The sequence below is a fragment of the Phoenix dactylifera genome, chromosome 16 (assembly GCF_009389715.1).
Source record: "Phoenix dactylifera cultivar Barhee BC4 chromosome 16, palm_55x_up_171113_PBpolish2nd_filt_p, whole genome shotgun sequence".
NCBI classification, from domain to species: Eukaryota; Viridiplantae; Streptophyta; class Magnoliopsida; order Arecales; family Arecaceae; genus Phoenix; species Phoenix dactylifera.
Window position 1 is genome coordinate 9863163 of NC_052407.1, and position 24948 is coordinate 9888110.

Consider the following 24948-nt stretch of genomic DNA (forward strand, 5'->3'; position numbering starts at 1 on the left):
GTCAGTTCATGCACCAACCTCATTCTCTCCATTATGCCGCTGTTCTTCGAATTCTGCGTTATATTAAGGAGACTTTCTTTCATGGTCTACACTAATCTCAGTCTTCCTTTGACCTGCGGGCCTACTCTGACGCGGACTGGGCTGGTAACCTTACCGATTGTCGTTCAACTACTGGCTACTGCTTCTTACTAGAGTCTTCTCTCAATTTCTGGTAGAGTAAGAAGCAGACAGTTGTTACCAGTTCCACCACTGAGGCTGAGTATCGCGCAGTTGCTGATGCAACTTTTGAGCTCTTATGGCTTCGCTGACTACTGACTGACATAGATGTTCCTTCACTGTGACAATCAGAGTGTCATTCAGATTGTTCATAATGATATCTTCCATAAGCGCACCAAACATATTGAGATTGATTAATTGCCACTTTATTCGGCAACATCTCAACGATGGCATTCTCCACTTACGACCCGTTACTTCTGCAGATCAGCTTGTTGATATCTTTACGAAGTCTCACCCACCAGGTCGTCTCAGTGAACTTACCAGCAAACTCGAGTTAGTTTCTACGTTACCACCTTAAGTTGAAGGTGGATGTTGAGATATATGGAAACACTCTATATATCTCCTTTCTTTATACCTTTGTACTTGTATACTTTTGTACTTCTATGCTCTTATACTTTCGTACTTGTATACTTTTATACTTCTATACTTACTTTCTTTGAACTTACTCCCTTTGGCCTCACTCCCTATAAAAAGGCCATTCTTTGAACAGATCAGAACAACTGAGATATACATAACTTTCTTAATTCTTTCTTCTTTCTCCTTTTTTTTTGGGGTAAATATTTCTATATCATATTTTTTATTTTGGGTAAGCACTAAGCAATGCATAAAATTTTGTAAAGTAACAAATCATAATTAAGCTATTTCTTTTGCCGGGAAATTATGGAATATAATAAATCACCCATGATATGCTCGGATACACTGAATATAATAAATCACCCAAGATATGCTCGGATACTCTCCAACGAGTTTATTCTTCCTTGTATAAATACCATCCACAGCCAACGTCGTAGAGATACAGAAATGGCATCCGCAATTGTAGCCAACCTCACTATTCTCTCTTTTCTCTTCCTCTCGGCCTCTACATCCCATGATATGCTCGGATACACTGAATATAATAAATCACCCAAGATATGCTCGGATACTCTCCAACGAGTTTATTCTTCCTTGTATAAATACCGTCCATAGCCAACGTCGTAGAGATACAGAAATGGCATCCGCAATGGTAGCCAACCTCACTATTCTCTCTTTTCTCTTCCTCTCGGCCTCTACATTCATAGATGCAACCACCACCAACGCCACCAATCCACATGCCTTCATCCAGTGCTTCCTCAATAGCACTAGCTCTAGTAACTCCACCTCCAAACTCCTGCACATCCCAAGCACCACTTCCTACGCCGATGTCTTCAACTCCTCCATCAGAAATATAAGGTCCATTACCCCTAATGCCACAATGCCGGCCATCATCTTGACACCCACCAATGCCTCCCATGTTCAAGCTGCGGTCAAATGTGGCAAGGCCCAAGGCCTCCGCATTAGAGTCCGGAGCGGTGGCCATGACTACGAGGGACTATCTTCCGTCTCATCTGGCGATCCCTTCATCCTCCTCGACCTTATCAACTTTGCATCGGTCGCGGTTGACGCAACTGATGGCACCGCATGGGTTGGAGCTGGTGCAACAATCGGCGAGTTGTACTACCACATCAATGTTGGGGCCAAGAACCAAACTGCCGGGTTCCCCGCGAGCATTTGCCACACCGTCGGCGTCAGTGGGCTGTTGAGTGGAGGTGGGATTGGGACCATGATGAGAAAGTACGGGACCTCCGCCGACAATATCGTCGACGCAGTCGTCGTAGATGCCAGTGGCACGCTCTTGGATCGAAAGTCCATGGGTGAGGATCTCTTCTGGGCCATTAGAGGAGGAGGTGCAAGCAGCTTTGGTATAGTCCTCTCATTCAAGATCAATTTAGTCTACGTTCCCCCCACGGTCACTGTTTTTCAGGTTCAGAAAACCCTAAGTGAGGATGTAACTAAGCTAGTCGGGAGGTGGCAGAAAGTGGCACCGAGGCTTGATGACAATCTTTTCATTAGAGTTCTTGTTAATGCCATCGGCAACAAGGAGAAGGGGAACCGCACGATCCAGGCTTCGTTCCAGTCTTTGTTCCTCGGCGGGCGCCAGGAGCTCCTCTCCATCCTTGACAAGAGCTTTCCTGAGTTGGGAGTGGAGGCCAAAGACTGCACTGAGATGAGCTGGATGAACTCTACTCTCTACTTCGCAAAAGCCCCTAAGTTGGACCCTACCTTCTTGTTGAATAGGAACCCATATTCCAACAGCTCCTTCAAGGCCAAGTCAGACTTTGTGAAGAAGCCTATCCCTGCAGAGGGTCTGGAGAAGATCTGGAAGTTCTTATTAGAAGCAGTGGATGATTCTGTACAAATGGTTATGGATCCTTTGGGAGCGAGGATGGATGAGATAGAAGAGACTGCCATTCCTTTTCCTCATAGGAAGGGGAACTTGTACAATATCCAGCACTACTTGGGTTGGCCTACGAACGAGGATAGCCAGAAGCATTTGGATTGGATGAAGAGCTTTTATAATTTCTTGGCTCCTTATGTTTCTAAGAGTCCAAGAGCTGCCTACTTAAATTACAGGGATATAGACCTGGGCAGGAATGAGAAAGGTAAGACAAGCTACCGTAAAGCTACTGAATGGGGGCAAAGGTACTTCTTGAACAACTTTAAAAGATTGGCACAAGTGAAGGCTAAAGTTGATCCAGATAACTACTTCCAGCACGAACAAAGCATTCCACCATATTCTATAAATTAATTAGATCATTTTCTGCAAACTGAAGAGTTTTTTTGTATCTCTCAATAAAATAAATAAGATGGGTGAGCAACATTTTCTTGTTCTGATTTTGATTCATCATGTAATGCACACACCAATCCAACCCATTACAAACTCTTGAAAAACCAAAGATCAATGGTGCATGATACTGAAATCTCGCACCATCCTCGCTGCCTTCACCATTTTCCACCATGTCAATGGCGTAGAAAATTGAAGCTAAAGGAATTATTGAGACCATATGTTTGAGGTAAAAGGCCACCTACAATTCATCTATTGCTTGTAAATTTATAGTACACAAGGTCAAAGATAGAGAAGAAAAAAAAATAAAGAATAATTTACAAATAAGGTATACTTTCCTAGACTACAACATAGTGGAAAGGAAAGTTTTTGAATAGCTGCACAATATGCAAGAATTCCTTAGTCAACTTGATGCTCTATGATTCTTGGGTTGCATGATTCTAGTCAACTTGATGCTCTATGATTCTTGGGTTGCATGATTCTCACTAATGAGAAAAAATTTTGAATAGTTGCACAATATGTTAGAATTCCTTAGTCAACATTATGCTCCATTATTCTTGGGCTAATGATTCTTGCCAATGTGGAAAGTTCTTGAATAGTTGCACAATATGCAAGAATTCTTTGGTCAGTGTGATGGTCCATGATCCTTGAGCTCCATGGTTGAAAGGAATGATTTTCGCCAATATACCTCCGCGAGATAGGGGATCCATCAGATACACCTATCTTTGGAATGAAGAAAGGTGAATCATTGCCACGATAGAGGTATGGTGAGCACAATGGCAAACTGGTCTTGAGTAGACACATGAGAGACTTTTAAAAAACCTTTGGAAACTTTCTCCTACACAAAATAGCAATCTATAGCAATCTGTTTCATCCTGGAGTGAAACATGCATGGGATTAGCACATACATACGTGATGCCAATATTATCACAATAAATTATCATGTAAGTGGGAATGGAGAGATCTAATTGTATAGAAGAGACTAAACCCAAGCTAATTCCAAGATCGTGGTAGCAACATCTTAATACTCAGACTTAGTAGATGAGCGAGTAGCAGACCGTTGCTTTCATGAACACCATAAAATAGGATTGCTTCCCAAGTACACGATGTAATCCATGGTAGATTTGTGATCATCTTGCCATCCGCCCAATCAGCGTTGGAGTAGGCATAAAGGAATGGAGAAGAATGTTGCCTAAGCAGTAAGCCATGATAAGTGATTCTCTTGAGATATCGAAACACATATTTGATGGCACTCCAATAAGTTTCCAAGGGTTGATAGATGAATCGAAATGATTTGTTGACTACAAACGGAATATTACGTCGAGTGAAAAAAAGATATTGAAGAGCACCAACAACTTATCTATATTTAGTAGCTTCAATGCAGGGAGAACCATCTAAGAGAACCAGTTGTAAGCAAAGGAGCAGCAACTTTCTTAGCTCCCAGCATATAGGTATGATCAAGTAAATCTCAGATATACTTGTATTGAGTGAGAAAAGGATCAAAGGATATAAGTATAACTTCAACACCCAAATAATAATGAATGTACCCTTGTTCTTTTTGAGAGAATTTTTTTAAATGAGCTTGAACAAACTTGTGCAAAAAGAGTTATTACTATAGGTGAGTATTAAATCATCCACATAGACAAGAAAATATGCAGTAATGCCACCATGAAAATAAATAAATAGGAAAAAATCAAACTTTGATTGAATAAAGTGATACTCAATAACGAAGGAGCTAAAAGCGTGATACCATGCTCGAGGGGCCTGTCTGGATGACTAGCTTAAGGACCATGGCACTTTTGATGATTGGAAGGATGGGTATTATTGGTTCGATTATGACTAACCTTGTTATGGTGATGGTAAGTATTTGATTTTTTTGTATAGTTGGCAGTGGCTATAGGAACTTCACATCTAACTTTCTCTCTCTTCAAATACTACTCAAATTCAATGAGTTGGTCATAGAGTTCTTCAAAGGCATTGGGAGTCACTTGAGCTCTAAGTGCAACATAAATCTCCTTAAATTTCAGGCCTAGGTCATTGAGAGTATGAAGAATCAAGTCATCCTCATCAATTGAAGTATTAACAAGAGCAAGTTCATCGGCACTAACTTTCATAAATTGTAGGTATTCAACCATTAAGTGAGTATCATGCTTAGTGAGCATTAGACACTCCTTAAGACTCATAACACATAAGGTGTCTTGTTTGCAAAGAGACGTACTAGCTTCTGCTATGCTTCACAGGAGGTCTCTGCAAAGGTGATGAGAGCCCTGACTGAGTCAGAAGTGGAGGCTATTGTTGCATGAAGCAGCAATTTGTCCTAACAAAGTCAATAAAAATAAGCTGGATTTGGGCTCCTTTTTCAATCACTGACAGCTGTCATGGGTGGAGGGATATGGTTCTGATGCACCATGATTCTTGGGCTGCATGATCCTCCATGATGCCTTTTCTCTATTTGCAACCCAAACCACAGTTTTCCCGGTATGTTGTTGTACCAAATTCCGAGATAATAAGTGCAAAGATACTTACCAGGATTGAACAAGCCTAATGCAAAAACTCCACCAGCAGAGTCTATATAGTCTGGTTCATCAAGATAGATTCTCCGGTATGTGTTTTATGGCATGTACTAGCTCATGAGATGATAACAATGATAAGAAAGTAGAAACTAGGAGAACTAAAAAAGTTAAAAGGATCATGGCAATTACTATAGTGACTTTAAAATTGCTGGTACTCCTTAAGGACTGACCTATTGGCCAAGTTTCAGAAAAACAAACAGATGGACACCTGATCTTTGAGCTTCAAATCTACTATCTAAACATGATGTGAAGAATTTTCTTCTATGAAATTTGTTTAAAGCAAATGCTGTGAAGAATCAGGTGCAGATTCATTTATTAATAGGTTGCTGAAAGGAAGTAACCATACAGCTTCCTATTTCAAACCCTCTCATAAACTAATCCTCTCCCGTCCATGTCAAGAAAGCTGCATTACTTTTAGTCCCAGTATAAATAATCAGAAAAATAGAAATATAGTAGAATTTATCGAGATAAAAAGGGATACGACACCACGAATATTGCTTAACTTGAGGGGGGGAATGCCCAGTAGGACTCCTTTGATTGATTTACCAGCCTTCACACCAAAATTTAAATATTATTCTGTGATCTTAATTAAACAAAAAGAGAGAAAAAATGAACTCAAAAGAGAATATACTATCAAAATGACACCAATAAAAATAAAATTTTATTCTAATGACCTTTACTAGACGGTCTGACCCACGAATATCCCTTGTTGAATTATTGCTCCCTAATCGCTGTGATGGTTCTTTTTGTATTTGTGACCTCCCAGATTAAGGTATAAAATAAGTGCCCATGTATAAAATAGACACTAAATCAACTAAAGATCGTTACCCATAACCAAAAGGAAAACTTTAATTTAATTTTTGTTTCATTGTTCAGTACTCCATCTAATAAATAGCATAGCATTCTAGAAAACAAGTGATCCTGTTGAGAAAATAATTTTTGTTCAGTGGACAATTTTTTGGATTAACTGTTGCTTATAACAATAATTATTTTTGTAAAAAAAAATTATCAAAACGCTTGTTACAATTAAGCTAGAATAAACCCCGGAGAACAGGATTAGAGGCGAGTGGAGCGTGTCGAGCATAAAAAGCAAGGTGAGGCTTGGTGTCAAAAACTAGAATTCGGCAAGCAACAATGGTTTATGGAGGGACATCCGTGCTCTCAAGTAGTCAAGTGGTGGCGCCTGAGCAATGTTAATGGAGGAAAAGCTGGTGCGGGATATTTATAATATGTTATCTTAATGAACTATTGGTGTTTATAAGAAGGCAATAGAAAGCTTTTGACATAAAGCCATGTGCCAGCTGAGAGGCCTGCCATGAGATGAGATTCAAAGTATACGGTGGAGGAATAACTAGCTAAGCAGTAGTACTTTTAACTAGGTCTTGGAGTAGAAAAGTAAATATGAATTTTTAAAGGCTACTTAGGGATAACTAGTTTCTTACCTTGCTTCCAAAGGCTCCCATCGTCTCTCAGATTCATCGAGACACTCACCTGCCAAAACCTACCAAACTTGCCATTGCCGATCCCTGGAATCAAAGATATCCCTTATCTTTAAGTAGAGTTGTATACAATCCAGCATGAAGAATAATTTTAGAGCAACCACAAGTTAACATGTTCTTATGAACGTCTTTTATTGATTGATGATAAAAGGACAAGCTCCTTATAGCTCCAAAGGCCTCAGCTTTCTTGAACATCCCTTTCCCATTCTTATCTTATGCTGCTTAATAATAGAATATGTACAGACTCTGTAACCAGGATGCAAAGAATTTCGAGAATACCAACTTTGAACATAAAATTGAAATAAAATTCCCAAGTCTCTGCAGCAATTACATCTTCCACGGATCAAAGAGGTAAACAAAAAGATGGCCTTATGCGCTACACGACACCACTACGAGAAATTGTGTTGAAGTTACTTCGGCAAACTGGCAACGCAAGCAGAACATTGCAACAAGATATACCCAGTATACAAACAGTTGCAAAACCAACGCAAGACTATTGGACCATGCAAGTCATCTGGTTCTGAAGAATAAAGATCTTTACAGAAGAAAAGATTCGACAGAATTGCTGGTGGCTGATTACAATTAATGCAACAAGATACGACAGCCAAATAACACTGCAGATTTTGCCATTCATATTAATGCAAAACCGAGAACGGCATTCAGAGTAATCCAGAATACATCTCTCTCCAGATTCACTCCTGTCAAAGTCAAACTAATGAGTTCAAAATGACATCTTCACCTCTCATGCGGTATAATGATTTGATTGTAGCAAAATTTATTTGCACTTCAAGAATTGTTTAGCTTCTGCAAGACTTGTCAGTGCGTTGAGTCTAGAGGAGAGCAGTGGAGGTAAAATGCACTCCAAGAGAATTGGCCTTAGAAATGTTTTGTATGGCACTGAAAGAAAATTCCTTTACCAAAATCGTATCCAAATAAGCACAATTTTCACCAGGCCCCACACCCAGCCATAAGAACTTGATCAATCCTGTAGTTGGGTGCCCTTGAACCAAAATCAAGTAGAACTTTCATTTATACCAATTAATCAACTGAGATCCCACCGGAATGACGTAGCAAGTATGATCTCAATGAAAGCAGAGATTTTAGACTACAATAAGTTCAACCAATAATCTTCAGCGTGTCGAAGGGCAAGAAGGAATGCTGCTCCAAATTAAGGATCATGCATTGGAGACAGAGACTGGCATGACGTGACCAATTGTTTGCATAATCAATATGGAAGAAAAATCATCTTCCCTGCTCATTAGCTTATCTAAAGAGTTCAAATGAAATTGCCTGTTGTTCCATGCTTAGATGAGAAAACCACTTCTTTACTTGCGTGACATAACCATATTCAGTAGCATCTTGTGAAAGTTCTGGGTGTCCATCAACAATTTCTTCAAAATTGAATGGAAGAAGATTTAGCAAAGCACCAACAGCTGAAAATTGAGTGGGGATACTCCTTTTTTGGGTAAGGCTTGCATCTAGAATCCTGGACAACATACATCTCAGCTCTGCAACTCCAATCTGGAGATAGCCACCATCATCGATGCCAAATCTGGCAAACAGAAACGAATGGAATGAGCATTTAAGACTGTAAAATTCCAAAGCATCATAAACTTTAACATAAAGCAAGCAAGGAAAAAGAGATTGATCACCAAATTGGCAATAAATTACAGAAATAAAAACAAGAAACAACAATTTTTCAATCTGAACATTTGGTGTCTCCGCATCAGAATCATGTGGAATAATAGGCAGCATTTAGACCTCTTAAGAATATATACAACTAAGTTATTTAGCCAACAAGCACAAACTTTATCATCCATCCCTAGGAGTGGAAATAGGTTGGCCAGCTCAAGTTCATATATCAGGTGGCTATGGGCCAGACACAAACACCTCTTGACCCTGTGAGAAGGTTAGAAGTGCCCCATCCGAACATGTCCAGGGTCAATCCAGCTGACTTGGACCTAACCCATATGGATAGTCAAAAAAATGCTGTCCCATTTTTTTCTTTTCTTTTTTTTTATAAAAAAAAAAAAGGCTGTTCTGGACAGCTGACTGCACAATAAAAACTATTCATTATATATTTAAGAGAAAATAGTCAAACATTTTTTTGCCGTTTTGGACAGCTGACAGTCAACCATGCAGTTCACATGGAGCTAAAATTTTAGAAGGAAAAATATAGCCAAACCTGCCGTTCATATCGCTCTTCTTTGAAACTATATTATTATCAGAAATTTTCTATCTACATTCCCATGACACGACAGTTTGAGAACTGTTGATCCAAACCCGATCAACCCACTGGTGGGGTCTGGGTCAGCTTATACCGCCGGACCACAAATGCAACACGTCAGGTTATGCAGGTAGAGTCCGAGGTTAGGTCCGGTCAGACAAACAAGTCTAGGTCAAGATTATGTCAAAGTCCCACATGACTTGTAAAACAGATGCCATGAGTTTATTAGCTAGAGCCAGTCCTCCTCCCAACAGCTTAAACTTTAGGTTGCGAGTCCGTGACAAATTGTATCAGAACCGGGTCCATTGCATGTCATATATTTATAGTCATGTGGACCTCTCATTGGGGGATACCAAGATCGAGGAGGACCTTGTAGGGTCGAGTAGGGCCGATAGGCCCTCCTCTCTCGTGTAGGAGAGGACCATGAAAAGTGTGTCATGAGATTAGACTGGGGGAGATTGTCATAGTCCCACATTAACAATAAAAGGGATGGCACATTGGGTTTATTTAGCCTAGGCAGGTCTCCTCCAAACAACTTAAGGTTTTGGACCTGTGAGTCAATGATAATTACCACGCCTATCCTCTCTCACGCCATCTCCCCTTCCAGTGCTTTAGGCATGTAGATACACATTAAACCTACTTCCCAACCCATAGTAGAGGGTAATATTATGAACTAAAGAACAGAAATCTGCTGATATTAATGCAAGGATAGAGGAAAGAAGGAAAAGGAAGCACTGGAAGGGATCGTGATGGAAACCCTCATTTTTCTTTTTCCACCTCTAGTTTATTTTCTACAAACATAACAGCAAGTAGGAACCATGTACATACAAACAATAGGCATTTCCATTATTCATCACTATCGTTTCTCTTGAATATGCAAACATGTGAACATAAGATGTAACGGTATAGCAAAATCAATTTAAAATTTTGAAAACCAGGTCCTGCAAAATTGAGACATACCTTCCCAGCTGACCTACTAATACAAAAAGAGCAGCTAAAAACTCCTCAGACTTGCAGAACTCCAGCATATTTACAATATGAGACACCGATTTTGTCGTATGTCCAGTCCCATCTCTAAGTAACAAACACAGCAAAGGAATTAGTCAGAATAATGTTTATTCACCAGACATCAGCAAAGAAATAGGTAACCAAGCAACTTGAATCAGATATCTACAGCATGTTTAATGCAGAGAATTTAGATAATATGAAGAAATAACTTGGAGAAAAGTTATATTCGGCAGTGCAAGCTGAAAGCAGTCAAAGACAACTTGACAACCCATGTCTGTGTATTTGGCATTAAAACCCAAAGCGTTAAATTTAAAATTAAATTAAAAAAAACACCAACTGGTACGTGATCTGTTGTATTTATGCAACATCTCCATTAGTTTAGATTGAACATTGAATGCTAAAAAGCTGGACAAGTCTATGCTAGTGCAACCACATAACATGATTAGTACTGTGTTCCCAAGTTTTTTCTGTGTATTGGGAAGTTGGGGTCTTTCCTTATTCATTAGTGCACGCATGTTGATATGCAAGTGTGCATGTACATTTTCTTTCATTTCCTTATTTTTGGTTTTTTTTTGCAGGGGTGGGGAGTGGGGGGCAAGGATTCGTTCTAGGAAATAGACCAATAGAAAGCGAGAGAGCTAACTGTAAGGTAAAGTTCATACCATGTAGCACCCAATCAGCTCCACCAAAGAAATTATATCTGTAAAGTAGCAAAAAGAGCTCTCAGGAAACAATCAGACCGATCAGCAGCGAGCTTTCCAAACTTGTATATACTGCAAGATCCAACGCACTCAGTTTTCAGTCCACTGACTTTAGTTTTACTGACTGTCCCTCCATCATTTCTCTCAGAGCATGACTGGAATGTGCCGATTGAAGCAGTTGATTTTTTTTCCATCCAGATGATTGATATTACCAGCCAAGGCATAAAATTGTAGCTCATCCAAAAGCGAACAAGCAAAATTATCCATACAAAATTCATCCGTAGCAAATGGGCATTGCTCGCAGGGAGGAAAGATAAGCATATGTTGTGTTGAATGGAGACAAGAAGCAGAATGTGCAGATTCATTCCCATGCTCAACTAGTGAAACCACCAATCTAATAGCATTTAGAAGAAACTGACAGTCGTCCAGATTAAAAAATTTCTCGCCACATACAAAAGCAAAAACATGCAGCGCCAATAGAATCCAGGAAATATCATTTCTACACGTTCGAAGAATTCTGTAAGACAACTCCAGAACAATGCCAATGCAACCTACTGCAGCAGAAATAGATGCAAATATGACACAACCAGCAATAATTTGATCAACTGTTGCATCTCTAGTAGACACACAAAGACCGCTCCCATTTAACTGATGAAATTCCTGTGATGAGAAACATGCCGACAAAGGCTCGAGCAGCCTGTCAGTGTACAACAGAACTTTTCTATTAATGAGAAAATCCTCAATTAGCTCAACAAGAATGTTCAGTTGGCATATTTCTAGAATTAACCATCTTGCCTCCCCATTTGATAACACTGCAAGAAGAGCACATGTTAGTTCTTCCAAGTGTGTTGATGACATAAAAGTAACAGCAACATTGCATATATTAATGCTACAGCATTTACTCGAAAGAATAAAAAGGCTGCTAGCACAACTGGAGAGTTGACTCAGTCAACTTGAACATGGAGATGAAAAGAAAAAATAACAGCCTTCCATACATTCCTGCTACAAAGGAACAGTTCTAATTTTCCTCTTGCCTTTTCGACAATTATTTTTTTACGACAATTAATTGCACCTCGGTTAATGGATGCCCAGCCCTCATAATGCTGCAATAGGTTTCTAGTTAACCAAGCCCTTGCACCATTTTCATACTGTGAATTTCTTAAATAAATTTAAGTTCTACAATTGTCCAAAGAATCAGACACATATACACTAAAAAGGAATGGCACGTTGTACAATGAACTTGTATAATGACCTTCATTAGATGTTCATAGATCCTTTACTAGATGCTCCATTTGTTGATCACTTTGAATAGTTGACCTAATTTCACTTTTGATATACAGAGCATTTCATGCGACTAAAAGTTAGGACAAGACCTTGTTCTTCTGTTGGATAGCATAAAGTAAACAATAAAGATAGAAAAAAATGACAAGTTACAGATGGCTCATTTCTTAAATAATAATGTTCCAGTTATAGGACAAAAACACCACCAAAAAAGAAGTTACAGGACAAAAATATGCAATTGATACAGAAGATGCATGAAAAGCTGTTATACTGCAGGAAGAGACATGGAACACAATGCAGCTCGACACTGAAAAAAATTGTAAAATACTTATTCGGGACAAGCATTTGTAATGATCTAGTTGAAACAAATCACCATGATATTCGATGAACTCATGCTATAAAAGTAATAGAAGTTTCCAACATTCAAAAACATGAAATGAGAAGTTAGTGAAACCTTTATTAATCTCTTCTGCAAAAGAACCAGAAGGTAGTAGAAATTCTCCACTCCTGGTGCATCTTGAATTTGCCGACAGTGTACCAGAAATATTGCACAATAATAATGAAAAGAAAACAGCAGCCTTCTCTCTGAAACAACAAGAATAAATTCTTCTTAAATATATGTAGACTCTCAAGCTGATTTGTTTAAAAAAACACTCTTCAATAAGAAAAACAAATAATTAACTAATGGCCAAGATTTAACAGATAAGGGCTGCTTAGTTGCTAAGTTCTATGGAAAGAAGACCTCATACGCTTATATCTAAATCTTAAGGTTTGCTAACACATATGGTTGAGAAGATCCAAATGAGATTTTAGTTAAATCAAGTTTTGGTTTTAATATATATATATATATATATGACAGATGCAGGGAGCCATGTTTTTCTCAAGAATAGTTTCTTCTAAAATAAAATCCCACCCTTCTTAGAGACCAGATCTACATCTCTCAATCACATCCTCATATCAAAAGAAGGCCAGACTATCACCTCACTCCTCCATTACCCCTCTACTCTTCCCCTCGATCCACCTCTCCTCTTCCTCCACTTTTTCTATCCATCCTTTTGTCTTCCTCTTCTTCATTCTTATAACGAAACAACTAAATAAAACAAGTTTAGTCGTACTAAAACATGTATGGTTTTTACAACACTGACAAACTAAACCGCCAAGGACCTCCAAAAGAAATGATGTCATTAAATCACTTACTTAGGTAAAAGTTCAGGATCCATAGCTATAGCACGAAGCACTTGGGTGTCCATGCAGCCTTGAGATATAACGGTCTTGCTATATTGTGATATCCTTGTTTTGCTGCAATCATCCATATTTGAGAACACAACAAAATACTTGGGAATTTTCTCCAGTTCAAGTCCATCACTCTCTGCACATAGATCACGGATCTTCCTGATGGTGGACATAGGCATTGATTCAGAAGCTTCCGTCTTTGTAGCACATTCTGAGACCAGTAAATTACCATGTTGCTCAGATTTCTCAGCTTCAAAACTTTTATCTATTTTAAAGGAAAATATCAGTGTCTGATTCAAATTAATGAATACCCCAAGCACAAATGAACAAATGGGTAAGAAAATGTTTGCATTATACTTACCAAGCATTTCACCACTTTGAGAAACAATTGCAACCATCATGTTTTTCTCCTTGCCTTCAATATGAATTTCTGTGGAAGTTGTAACTGTGGCATGAGTCAATCCATGGGTTCCATTTGGTACATTCACTAGTTCCCTTGATAAATTATGTATCTTTGGAATAGAATTATGCATATAACAATTCTCACATAATTGCTCGGAATGCAATGTGAATTTTGGAAAGCTACAGCTTGTGCTTCCTGAGAGCAATGATTTGTCAGACCCTCCTGACACTGCTTCCTCAGATACCTTTGAATCAGAAATGGTATTAGGACCTAGTTGGCCATGAACAAGGTGCTTGAACTCCCAATGGTCCTTTAGCCCCATGATAGGCAGCGCATTCACTAGCCTTCTGCACTGAGTCGCCAGATTTACTGCCATTATATGTTGGTTCAACATCCATGTTACTATCATTTTCAAGGAAGGAAGGATTATGTTCAATATTACACAGCATATCATGGTGCTTGAAATCACCATCTGTTACAATTGTACCATGAATTCTTACTTCTTCAGATGAATGACTTAAGACTGGATTATCATTCAATGACAGTTCCTGCAAATGAGGGGCTTTCTGTTTCACAGTGTTGGAACTAATCTCCAACTCGATGACATCAAAGGTATGGAATGGCAAGGAATTACTTCTTTCAGTCTCAAAACTCTTCAAAGTTCCCTCTATCAGAAAATGAGAGTCATCCTGTACACATAGTTTGAGGCTAGCAGACTCAATTTCAGGCAAAGTGGGTGAAAGAGGCATCTCTATTGCAGCTCTATACCTTCTTTCATCAGTATCGCTATCCAGATCAAGTAGCTTCATATAATCCCCACATATCATCTTCTCAAAAGAAATTAAATCAGCCTGCTTACTGCAAACAGCATTAGATGGCTTTCCCTGCATACAGCATTCTCTTTCATCTGAAAAGGTTTTGCCATTTCACGGAGGGCGCATGGAACCCTACTGTCTTCTGTTTCATACTTTTCTGCTTGCTTCTGAACGTCATTTTGATTCAAGTATAGTACATCATTCTTCTGCTGCTTACGTAGCATTTTGTTACTCCTGTGTTTGCAGGATTTTTTACTGCGATCATTATGATTTTTGGCACAAAACCCCTTTCTGTCATCCAAGTACTCTGAGATCCCAGAATTTTCCACGCCTGAAGGGATATTACCTTTTCTGTTCAAAAGATATTTTAACTCAGATAGTTTCTCTCCTATCTTCAAATGCAACTGACCATCCTCAGAATATAACCATGCAACAGATTCTAGAGCATCTTGGATCCTTCTTTTTTTTCTGCGACTATTAGACGCCTGATCCACTACACTTACTGCAGATGAATTCAGGCATGCATTTATTACATTTCTTTGGACAGACGTTCTATTGTTATTCTCTGTCACCACCCCAATATTTTCTGTTTGCCTAGTTTTAGCCACTCCACCAGACAGTCTCAGAATGGATGATCTCTGATTGGAGCTCTTCTCTGCTACTTCGGTTGATGCAGTGGCAAATAATGCATCCTTTCCCTGTGAGCCCATGAACTTGCTATCAGAAAAAGATGTTGCAGTGGAACATACGGCAGAACTTTGTGACTTGATTCTGACAGAACCTCCAACTGGAGGCTCCAATTCAGAACTAATACCTGAGGTTGGCCGGGTACAGCTTCCTCTAGATAACTGTAGGCGAGGGCATTCCCTGGCAGAACAAGGGTGATTAAGTGAATTTGTATAGCATATCTCTGGCAAGCTAAAATCACTTTGCGAGTTAAAATTGCATGGTTGGGGACCCAAAAGGTTGTTCTGCAAGTTGCAGCCCCATAGCTCTGGAGATTCGCCGTTCTGCATAACAAGTTCATGAGTGCTTGAAAGTTAATAAAACAGAAAAGGATCACCAAAGCATTTTGTTACTAAAAATTTAATAAATATTTCGAGCAAAATGAGAAAGACATAAAATTATTAAATGCATTTGCAGGCAGAGTCTGGATAAAGCATGGATATGGGTGTGGCAGGCAGCAGAATAAAAGAAGCTTGAATTGCAAGGCTGGAGTATCATCTTGGGGGCAAAACATCTCATGCACCAAAACATGACTAATCAGGCTTGTTGAAGAATTTTATGACAATGTCACGTAGATACTCTCCAGCTTTCTGCAAAAGAGTAAAAGAGCATCACCTAGATGCTGCACTCTCAAAAATGAGTTATCTCAATCTCCTGATGTACAGTTCATGAGAAAAAGCTGAGTTAACAACTATCATGGCTGTTTTCCCAGGGGTAACTAAGGTCAAAGTTTGGAAAAACTGAGCTTATGTCATCAGTTTTTGTCTTCTAATTCAAGAAAAAGAGAGAGAGAAGAGACTGCCAAGATGACTGTAAAGTTTAAAGAAATTCATCATAGCTATTATATTAGTAAGACGTAAAAATTATATATCAGCATATATACTATTTTCATTATCTTCATTGCAGGCTGACAATGTGTCTTAAATTTGCAAAATTATCGTTTCCTATGCAATATTCTTTGGCATTATAAAAGAAGATTTAGAAGCATGCCTGATTAATAAGAGAATCTTGTTCATTTCATGTTCTCCATCACATGATCAAATTTTTGCATGGAAGAGTAGCTTTCATAATTTAATTGTGCAGACCTATGCATCCATAATATTCCTGTGAATTTGACACCTACTAACGAACAATTACTTGTGGCAACTAATGCTAAGGTTACCTCTAGATAGGCAAAATTGTCATTGTTCAGGTAGTGCATATGACAAATAAAGATATTAGATACAAACCTTTGCCAGGCTATCTGTACCTTCCATGCTGCATGATAGGAAGTCGTAAAGGACATTAAAGCGGCAAGACATTTGCATGAAATCCTGTTTTAAGAGAGAAAGCTCTTTCCTTATAAACCTATTTTCTGCTTTCTCTAGTTTATTCATTCTTTTAGCATGCTTTACTTGCTTCTTTTTTAGCTTGAGTTGCTCTCTTAGAAGCTTGACATCTGCAGTTTTGATGTTTGTTCCGCCATTAGATCTTTTATCTCCAAAACATGAACAACCCCTTACATCTCTTCCGGTAGATAAAATCTCCTCGACTTTCCTCTGTAATTCTTCACTCCTTTGCTTCTCCTTCTCCAGCCTCTGGGACAAATTATCTGCCCTGTATTTTTCACCCATTGCCTTTTTCCTTTCTACTTCCATGAGCCTTCTCTGTTCTTCTGCTTTTGTCCTCTCCATATCAGCACGTTCCCTTTCTCTGTTTATCTTCTGCTTCTCAGCTTCAACCTTTTTATTTGCATCATCTGCTTTGGAGATCTCCCACAATCAACTTCTCTCTTGCTTCATTAGCTTCCATCTTTAGTTTTTCAAGGCAAAGCCTGTATTCATCAGCTTTGTTCCTTGCAATCTCTACATGTTTCTTTACTTCTTCTACCTTGCTTTTCTCCACTTCCACAAATTTCCATGCTTCAGCAGCTTTTTTCTTCTCCACCTCAGCATTCTTCTTCTCAGAATTGCTTCGCTTTTTCTCTTCATCTAAAAGTTCCTTGAGCCTTCCTACTTCTCCCTCTGCCTCCAAAATGCGAATCAGGCCACTTTCATCATCAGCCTCACTTCTCGAACTTCCACTTTTCTGACAGGAGGACATCTCAGCCTTCAAGTCATGCATTTCTTTCTCCAACTGATTTCTAATAGTGGACTCCTTTTCTTTTGCTTCTTTCTCTCGCCCTGTCCGTGCCCGCTCCTCTTCATAAGCTGCATTAGAATTCTCATCTGAGTTTAGAAGACCTCAAGGCATAATGACATAAAAGACAATTATTGAACTGAATTCCTATGAGAACAGAAACCAGATCATGATAATACATGTTTATTCATAAAATTAAAAAAAATCTCTCTAAGAAAATGCTAATACAAGGGTTTTCCTAAAAAATAATTAAAACAAAAAATTGTTATAAGATGTGATTTTAAGGTGATGACTCTAGGGGACATGACGAGAGTCCTGACACCTGGGGTGATGGTTATGCTAGGGTAAAATAGACCAATGAGTACAGATGAGATGAAAATGAAGACAGAGGAAAACGAATAGAAGGCAAGGGAGATATATTGGGGTGATCTCAACCTAAATAAGACTTTTGGCTGAATCCTAAGTGGAATAGACCACAGTGGCATTATGGGCTCCATGAAACACCAAAAACACAAACATATTGAAGGGAATCACTCCACTTTAGTCTTTAGTTGCCAATCCTCCTTAACAAGGGAGCATAATCAGACCTGCTTTCTATGAATTATGAACTCCCTCTGTCACAACCTTACAAATTTATAAGCCTGAAAAGGTGATATTACCCACCTTATTAGTTTGCTTAATCTAAGAGAAGTCCTTTGGTTGTCTAACAGTTTTTCACGTAATGTCCCATTATTGTTTTTGTGCCTAGCCCACCGAAATGTTGCACAATCTCTTAACATCTTGTGGGTAAAAATATAGCAACAGAACATGCTGCTGCTTAGGGCTTTCGTCTCCTTAACCAACCACGAATATGCAGCATGAACTTTAAACTGTCGATTTCATGATCGGTTCGACCCAAAGGGGTAAGAATATGTTATAACAGTATCAATTCAAAAACAATTTAGGGATTCAAATTCTTCAGATTTATTTATGGTAGCTATCTAGACTCGTCATTTCTCCTGATTTAATTCAACCAATAAATTAACCTTCAACCATGAACTACGAAGCACAGTGATCCACAAATCTGTCGAGAAAATAACAATGCAGCAAATAATGCCTATGGGAGAGGGAGAATCCACTATCGAATCTGTGATTCTTAGCCTTACCCTTCTTGAGATTCTGATTCTCGTTCAGGAGCTTATTCGTTTCGTTCTCGAGGAGCTTCACGGCCTGCCGGAGAGCATTCCTCTTCTCTTCCAGCTTCTGATACCGTTTCTTGATCTGAAACAAAGAAACACCGCACAACAATCGTCACCATGGATCAGAAACATAAAAGATTCAAAAATTCGGCGGAGAACTGACGAAAGAGAAGGGATCTGAATCTCACCTCCGCGCAGCACGGATTCAGGGGTTCGGGTTCTAACGCTATGTCGGCCGCCATGGGAGAAGAGATGATGGATAGCAGCGAGTTTGGGGGATTAGGGTTTCGAAGGCATGGCCAAGAGACGATTAGGGTTTCAGCGCTGCGCGGTGGGAGACGCCGCCGTTGCTACTGAGTGATGGTTTTGCATTGAAGCGGAATAAAACCCTTCTAAACCCTTCGCACGCGTAAAAATAATATGCCACCGCCCAGGCTTGAGTAACCGCCTTTAAGACGCGCGTGAGTCTGATGGAGATGCGCCCTAATGCGGCGTTCCGTGATCTAAATCGGATCGCCAATAACTTTTATTTTAAAACAATTTGATCCTCGATATCTCAAATCATCATATTCATTTACTATATTTTAATAATTTAACGACATCACATTTCATAAAAATTCAAAATCACTAGACACATATATCCAACAAACCTTAGTATATTTCATAAAATATATTTAATAATTATATAAAAATATATTATAATAAATGATTAATATATTAATTATTAATATATTTTATAAAAATATATTTATTGATCTTATAAATCATTAATTCTATAAAAATATATTAATCAATATTATAGAATTAATATTTTTATTTATGCTTATAATATATTATTATTTTAATAATAATATTTATTTTGATTAGAAAAATAAGATAAATAGGAGTAATATATTAAATAATTTCAATGTATAAATATAAAGTACAATATATATATTTATTATATTTTAAAATTATAAATGAATAATAATTATAATGACAATAATATGAATAATTATATATTATAATATAATATATACTATAAATACAATATATATAATATCAATATAATATAATATGTAAGGTTTTTTTGCATGGATATCCTTCTAAATATCGGATTTTGCATGAATACCCTTCCAAAATTGATATTTGCATGTATACCCTCGTAAAATACTTGTTTTGCTATTCTACCATTTTTTATTCTTATTTTTGCATACGTACCTATGTCATCTAATGCCGTTAAAAAATTAACGGTTTCAGTTAAAATGACTAAAAGATCCTTAATAGGTAGGCGTGCAAATAGAAACATTTATAAGGAAGGGTATACAAGCAAATAGTAACTTTACAAGGATATTCATGCAATTTTTTATATTTAGAAGGGTGTGTATGCAAAAAAGAATTCTAATAGAATAATAGATGGAAAGAATTTAGATACATTAATTAATGTGATAGCCTTCATAATCCTGTATTTATTAGTTACTATCTTCTCTCTAGGCCTTGGAAGAAACTTTATCATGAGCATCCTCTCCATAAAACACTTTGGAATAGAAATAATTGTTCAAAACCTATTTGCACCAATGCAGAGCATCATGTCAGGGATTCTTATACATGAAGAAATGCACCTTCCCTCTTTCCTTATTCGGGAGTCTGATGGTCATGTTACAATCTAGTGGGCAATTGCACAATCAAATTGGATTTACTCTAAATCTTGCGTCTGAAAGATGACATATCTACTAAAGACAACGATTCCATTTTCCTAAGACCATTCCAGACACACAAAAACAAGAAAGTATCATTCCAACCATTTCTAACTCCCATATAAAAATCACGACAGCGTTCTTCAATAGTAAAATGAGAACTGAATCACTTGAAAGCAAATAGCAAGCAAGTTTGTTATGTTACTAGTCAAGAATGAACAATGTGGTATTCGCAGGATCCCTAAACTTGAAGGCCAGCTCTTCAAGAACCTAGGCTTGTCATCTCCTCCACGTGATCGAAACGGCCTTCTTCAAACCCCGGGCATTTGGGCTGCCCACCTCCTTTTAACTCCGTTAGAACAATCATTATATTAGGGATATTTGTACAATAACATAGTTTTACAAGGGTATACATGCAAATATCAATTTTGAAAGGATATTCAAGCAAAATCCGATATTTAAAAGGATATCCATAAAAAAACCCTAATATATAATACTAATATAATATATTAGGTATGATATCCTAATTTTTTTTATTTGAGAGCATTTTGTCCCTAAATTTTAGCTCAAAATCATAGGATGATTTTGGATACCCAACCTCAAGGACTAGTTTTATACCATTGGGTTAGACAATGATTTGAGATCACTACCTATATTGTTCTCTTACTTCAACTCAAATTCATAGCAATTTCTATTTGATTGTGTTTATGATTGTACTATTTACATGCACCCAACCTGAGTTATAAGAAAAACAAACTTGGCTAAGCTTTTGAAAAAACAAACTTGATTTAAAGTTTGATTTATACTATTATGATGATAAATAACCATCATCATAAGAGAGAGATAAAAAAGATGGACAAATGGTTATCTGGATTATCAAATAAAAATTAATAGTCCATGTAGATTGATAAATTTTATATAGATCAATAAAGTCGCCATAGTATTTTATATTATAAAAACTGTAAATAGAATTAGATTTTTCCTAATAGACATCGTAGAGACAAGTTAATTCGTGTTCCTTTTGTTAGTTAAAATCATGGTTAAGATTATTTTCTTTTTAATTAGTTCTATTTAAGACTATTGTATGGAGATTGATTGGATCTTGGTCATGTGAAGGTAAATATTTGAAAAAGGATCCAAAGTTTGAGAATCAATGTGGTTGGAATATCTTGATGTATACCATGATATTTTGCAATTAATTTCTTAAATGCATGTAATACTTACAGAATGATAAGCTAATATCTAAAAAATTATTTAAAATTTCTAATTTAATATTAAATTAAATCTATATACATAGAATGATAAATATGAAGAGAGTAAGATTAACTTAAAGTTAAGCACATGATCTTAAATGTTCCATAACTTTGTAATAACTTATGATCTTATAGTTTTGAGTGATGCTTAATAATAGTTAACATATGGTTGTGCAATTTAATATTTTTGTTTATTTTCATTTTTATTTTTATTTTATACAGCAGCGACTCACACTTGTCAAGCATAAGTGTAACCAATAAAGTCAGAAAAAGAGTATATGATGGAGAGAAGAAGGAACAGACTCGTGATTCTTCCAAAGAATCTCTTCTGAATGATGTGCAGCATAGGAAGCGACCCAGTCCACCGTGTTGTTTCCCTCTCGATAGAAGTAAGAGACCCAGAAGGAACCAAACTCTTTCCGAGCCCGCATATGTCCTGAAGTAGTGGTGTCGGTCATCGCAGTTGAGCTGGCCTCAAATTGTTTAAGTCTGGGCCACACATGTAGATCGAGACTAGAAGATTAATTTCAACACAAGTTTCGCTTGGACCTGCCAAAAGTTTTTTTCGTTTTAGGCTTCGGGCAGGGTTCAACATGATGCCCGAACCTGACCCAATTAAGCTTGACTAGGCCCAAAGCCTGTGCCTGACTTGGCTAAGGCCAACTGGTCCCAATGTCAAGGCCCGACCCGACTAAGCGCAACAGTTCTGAGGTCTGGCCCGAATCAAATCACTACGAGAAGAGCAAATAAATTTTTGTGCATAGATAGATGAGGAACTTCTTCGCTATTTAGCAAATAACAATTAGTATTTCAAGGACAAACCCATCTTCTTCTTGTTAGGAAATCATCAATCATGCAATTCCCTCTAAGAAAAGAAACCACCAATCTGTCAAATGCTGTTGAAGATGCAGAGTTATTGAAAATTAGTAAGAAAAATATAGAGCCGTTGGAAACTAATAAGAAAGATGCAGAGTTGTTGGAAACAAATCATCCATCATACAATTCTCTTCAAAAGGAAACCACCAATCTGTCAAATGTTATGAAGATGCAGAGTTATTGAAAACCAATAAGGAAGATATAGAGCCATTGGAAACCAATAAAGAAGATGCAGAATTGTTGGAAACAAAGAAGAAATCTCTCCAATGTTCTAATTGAGCTATTAAAATTCTTGTAATTATTTTTCTTCCTATTATATTGTTGTAAGGTTTTCTATTTATAGTCAAATACAATCACCTCAAATCAAGGAGAATTTCACCCAAAAAACTACTAGATAAATCTTTCTTCATGGTATCAGAGCTAGATTATTGCTAATGCTCTTAAAAAAAACACCATCTGATCCACAAAAACCCACTCTTCTGCTCAATTTAGTATAACTCACCTCCATAGCTTCTCCAACAATTGCTATCGGTAACTTTGTTACCCTCCACCTAAAAATAGATAACTATCCTCTCTGAAGGGAGCAAATTCTAATCCTTGCGCAAGCCAAGATTTGCTTGGCTATCTCGATGGGGACACACCAGAACTCATGCGAACTATTGCTAGGTCAGGATCATCCAACACTAGCTCCATTCCCAACCCCGAACATGCCAAGTGGAAGAAGAATGATCTTCTTTTAAGAGGGTGGATCATTGGAAGCTTAACTGAAGAAGCCTTCGGTCTTATTATTGGACAGCAATCAGCTGCCAAAGTCTAGAGCGCTCTTCAAGAGGCGTATGCCCAACCTTCTTAGGAGAGGCAATTTATGCTTCTACATTAGTTGAATTCTCTTCACAAAACTTCTGAGATGGCACTTGATGATTATATTTGTGAGTTTAAGCGAATTTTCGATAGTTTGCTGCTATGGGGTGACCTATCTCTGACAAAGAAAAGATTTTTTCTCTCTTAAATGGCTTAGGTACTCAATATGAACCTTTTGTTTCTTCTATGCTTAAACCACCTACTCCATCCTATGGTGAGATAATTCCTTTACTTCAAGCCTTCGAAATTCGTACTAACATCAACAAACACCACTCTTATAGCTATGCTGCATTTTTTAGTTAGCATAACAAAGGCAACAAAAACAAAGGTGCATTCGTGGTCATAGAAAAAATTATTCAGGCAAAGGTAGAGGACCCACTCGTTCAAATAAGCCTGCAAACCGTAATGCTGCTCCACCAACCAAACCTACTGGATTCAAGACCTCGGGTCACTCCTCCAATGCAACTGTTCGTTGTCAAATTTGTAAAAGGCATGGACATGAAGCCCTTGTGTGCTGGTTTCGCTATGATCAGTCTGATGATGACACTCCAAATCAAGAGGCGTTTGTTGCTTTGCAAATTCGTGATTCTTTGGAAGACTAGGAGTGGACAACTGACACTGGAGCATCATCTCACATGACGTCAAATGCTGGTATGTTGCGTAATCTCAAACCTTATAGAGGCACTGATCATGTGATGGTTAGTAATGGTATGATGTTATCTATTACGCATATTGGCCAAGCTGTTTTGCATCATAAATCACATACTTTTATTCTTGACAATGTCTTGATTGTTCCAGATTTAGAACGACATCTTTTATCTATCAGATAACTAACTAGTGATTATCCTATAAATTGTAAATTTGATGATTTTGGCTTTGCTATTAAGGAAAGGTTGACAAACAGGATCCTTTTTAGAGGAATCAAAGGGGTAATTTGTACACAATCAAGACATCGCTAGAGGCCCACTTTTTTATACATTTTCAGGCGGTGAACAGTGAAGTTTGGCACCGACGAGTTGGCCATCCACAAGTTATTGTTGTTCAAGCTTTGCATTCCAAAGGACTTCTTCGATTGCGAGGAAAAAATAAATTTTAGGTTTGTAAAAGTTGTCAGTTAGGCAAACTTAGCAAATTACCGTTTTTACCTTGCTTGGATAATGACTATAATCTATTTGAAAAATTTCATTGTGATCTTTGGGGACCTGCGCCTATTAGTTCTAATGATAATTTTTTATACTATGCTTGTCTTGTTGATGATCACAATAGGTAAATGTGGCTTGTTTCCTTGCAAAAAAAATCTGAATTCTTTAACTATTTTCGTGCCTTTGTTGCTTATATTGAGAGACAATTTTTCCGTAAGAACAAAATTTTGTAAAGTGATGGCGGGGGTGAGTTTGTTAGCAACGCTCTCACTAATTATTTGCAGGAGCTTGGTATAGTCCATCAATTGTCATTTCCACACACCCCGGAACAAAATGGTCTCGTTGAACATTGCCCCGAACCATACGTGAGCTTGGCCTTACTATGCTATATCACTATGGTATGCCAAAAATATTTTGGGTGGAAGTCTTTTCCACCGCTTACCTTTTAAATTACTCGCTTA

General features: G+C 37.7%; 2 protein-coding genes and 1 pseudogene across 2 annotated transcripts; 1 reads left to right on the forward strand and 2 right to left on the reverse strand.

Moving 5' to 3' along the window:
• The first annotated feature begins 1277 nt into the window (after window positions 1-1277).
• Window positions 1278-2940, forward strand: LOC120104110 (berberine bridge enzyme-like 26). The gene has a single exon (XM_039114639.1). It carries the CDS (start codon window positions 1508-1510, stop codon window positions 2879-2881), a length of 1374 nt encoding a protein of 457 aa, XP_038970567.1. The 5' UTR covers window positions 1278-1507; the 3' UTR covers window positions 2882-2940.
• A 5312-nt stretch (window positions 2941-8252) lies between these two features.
• On the reverse strand, window positions 8253-17056 carry LOC120104139 (annotated as a pseudogene).
• Window positions 17057-17117: 61 nt separating this feature from the next.
• LOC120104140 (stress response protein NST1-like) lies at window positions 17118-19111 on the reverse strand. The gene is made up of 3 exons (XM_039114680.1): window positions 18868-19111; window positions 18647-18761; window positions 17118-17572 (listed from the first exon to the last, which is right to left on the reverse strand). The coding sequence occupies exons 1-3, from the start codon at window positions 18919-18921 to the stop codon at window positions 17118-17120; spliced, it is 624 nt and encodes a 207-aa protein (XP_038970608.1). The 5' UTR covers window positions 18922-19111.
• Between the last annotated feature and the right edge of the window lie 5837 nt (window positions 19112-24948).

Coding starts and splice junctions, on each gene's coding strand:
- LOC120104140 (XM_039114680.1), bottom strand. CDS start 18,921: ATGGCGGCCGACATAGCGTTAGAACCCGAACCCCTGAATCCGTGCTGC. Junction 18,762..18,867: donor TGAATCCGTGCTGCGCGGAG/GTGAGATTCAGA, acceptor TCTTTGTTTCAG/ATCAAGAAACGGTATCAGAA. Junction 17,573..18,646: donor GAATCAGAATCTCAAGAAGG/GTAAGGCTAAGA, acceptor ATTCTAATGCAG/CTTATGAAGAGGAGCGGGCA.
- LOC120104110 (XM_039114639.1), top strand. CDS start 1,508: ATGCCGGCCATCATCTTGACACCCACCAATGCCTCCCATGTTCAAGCT.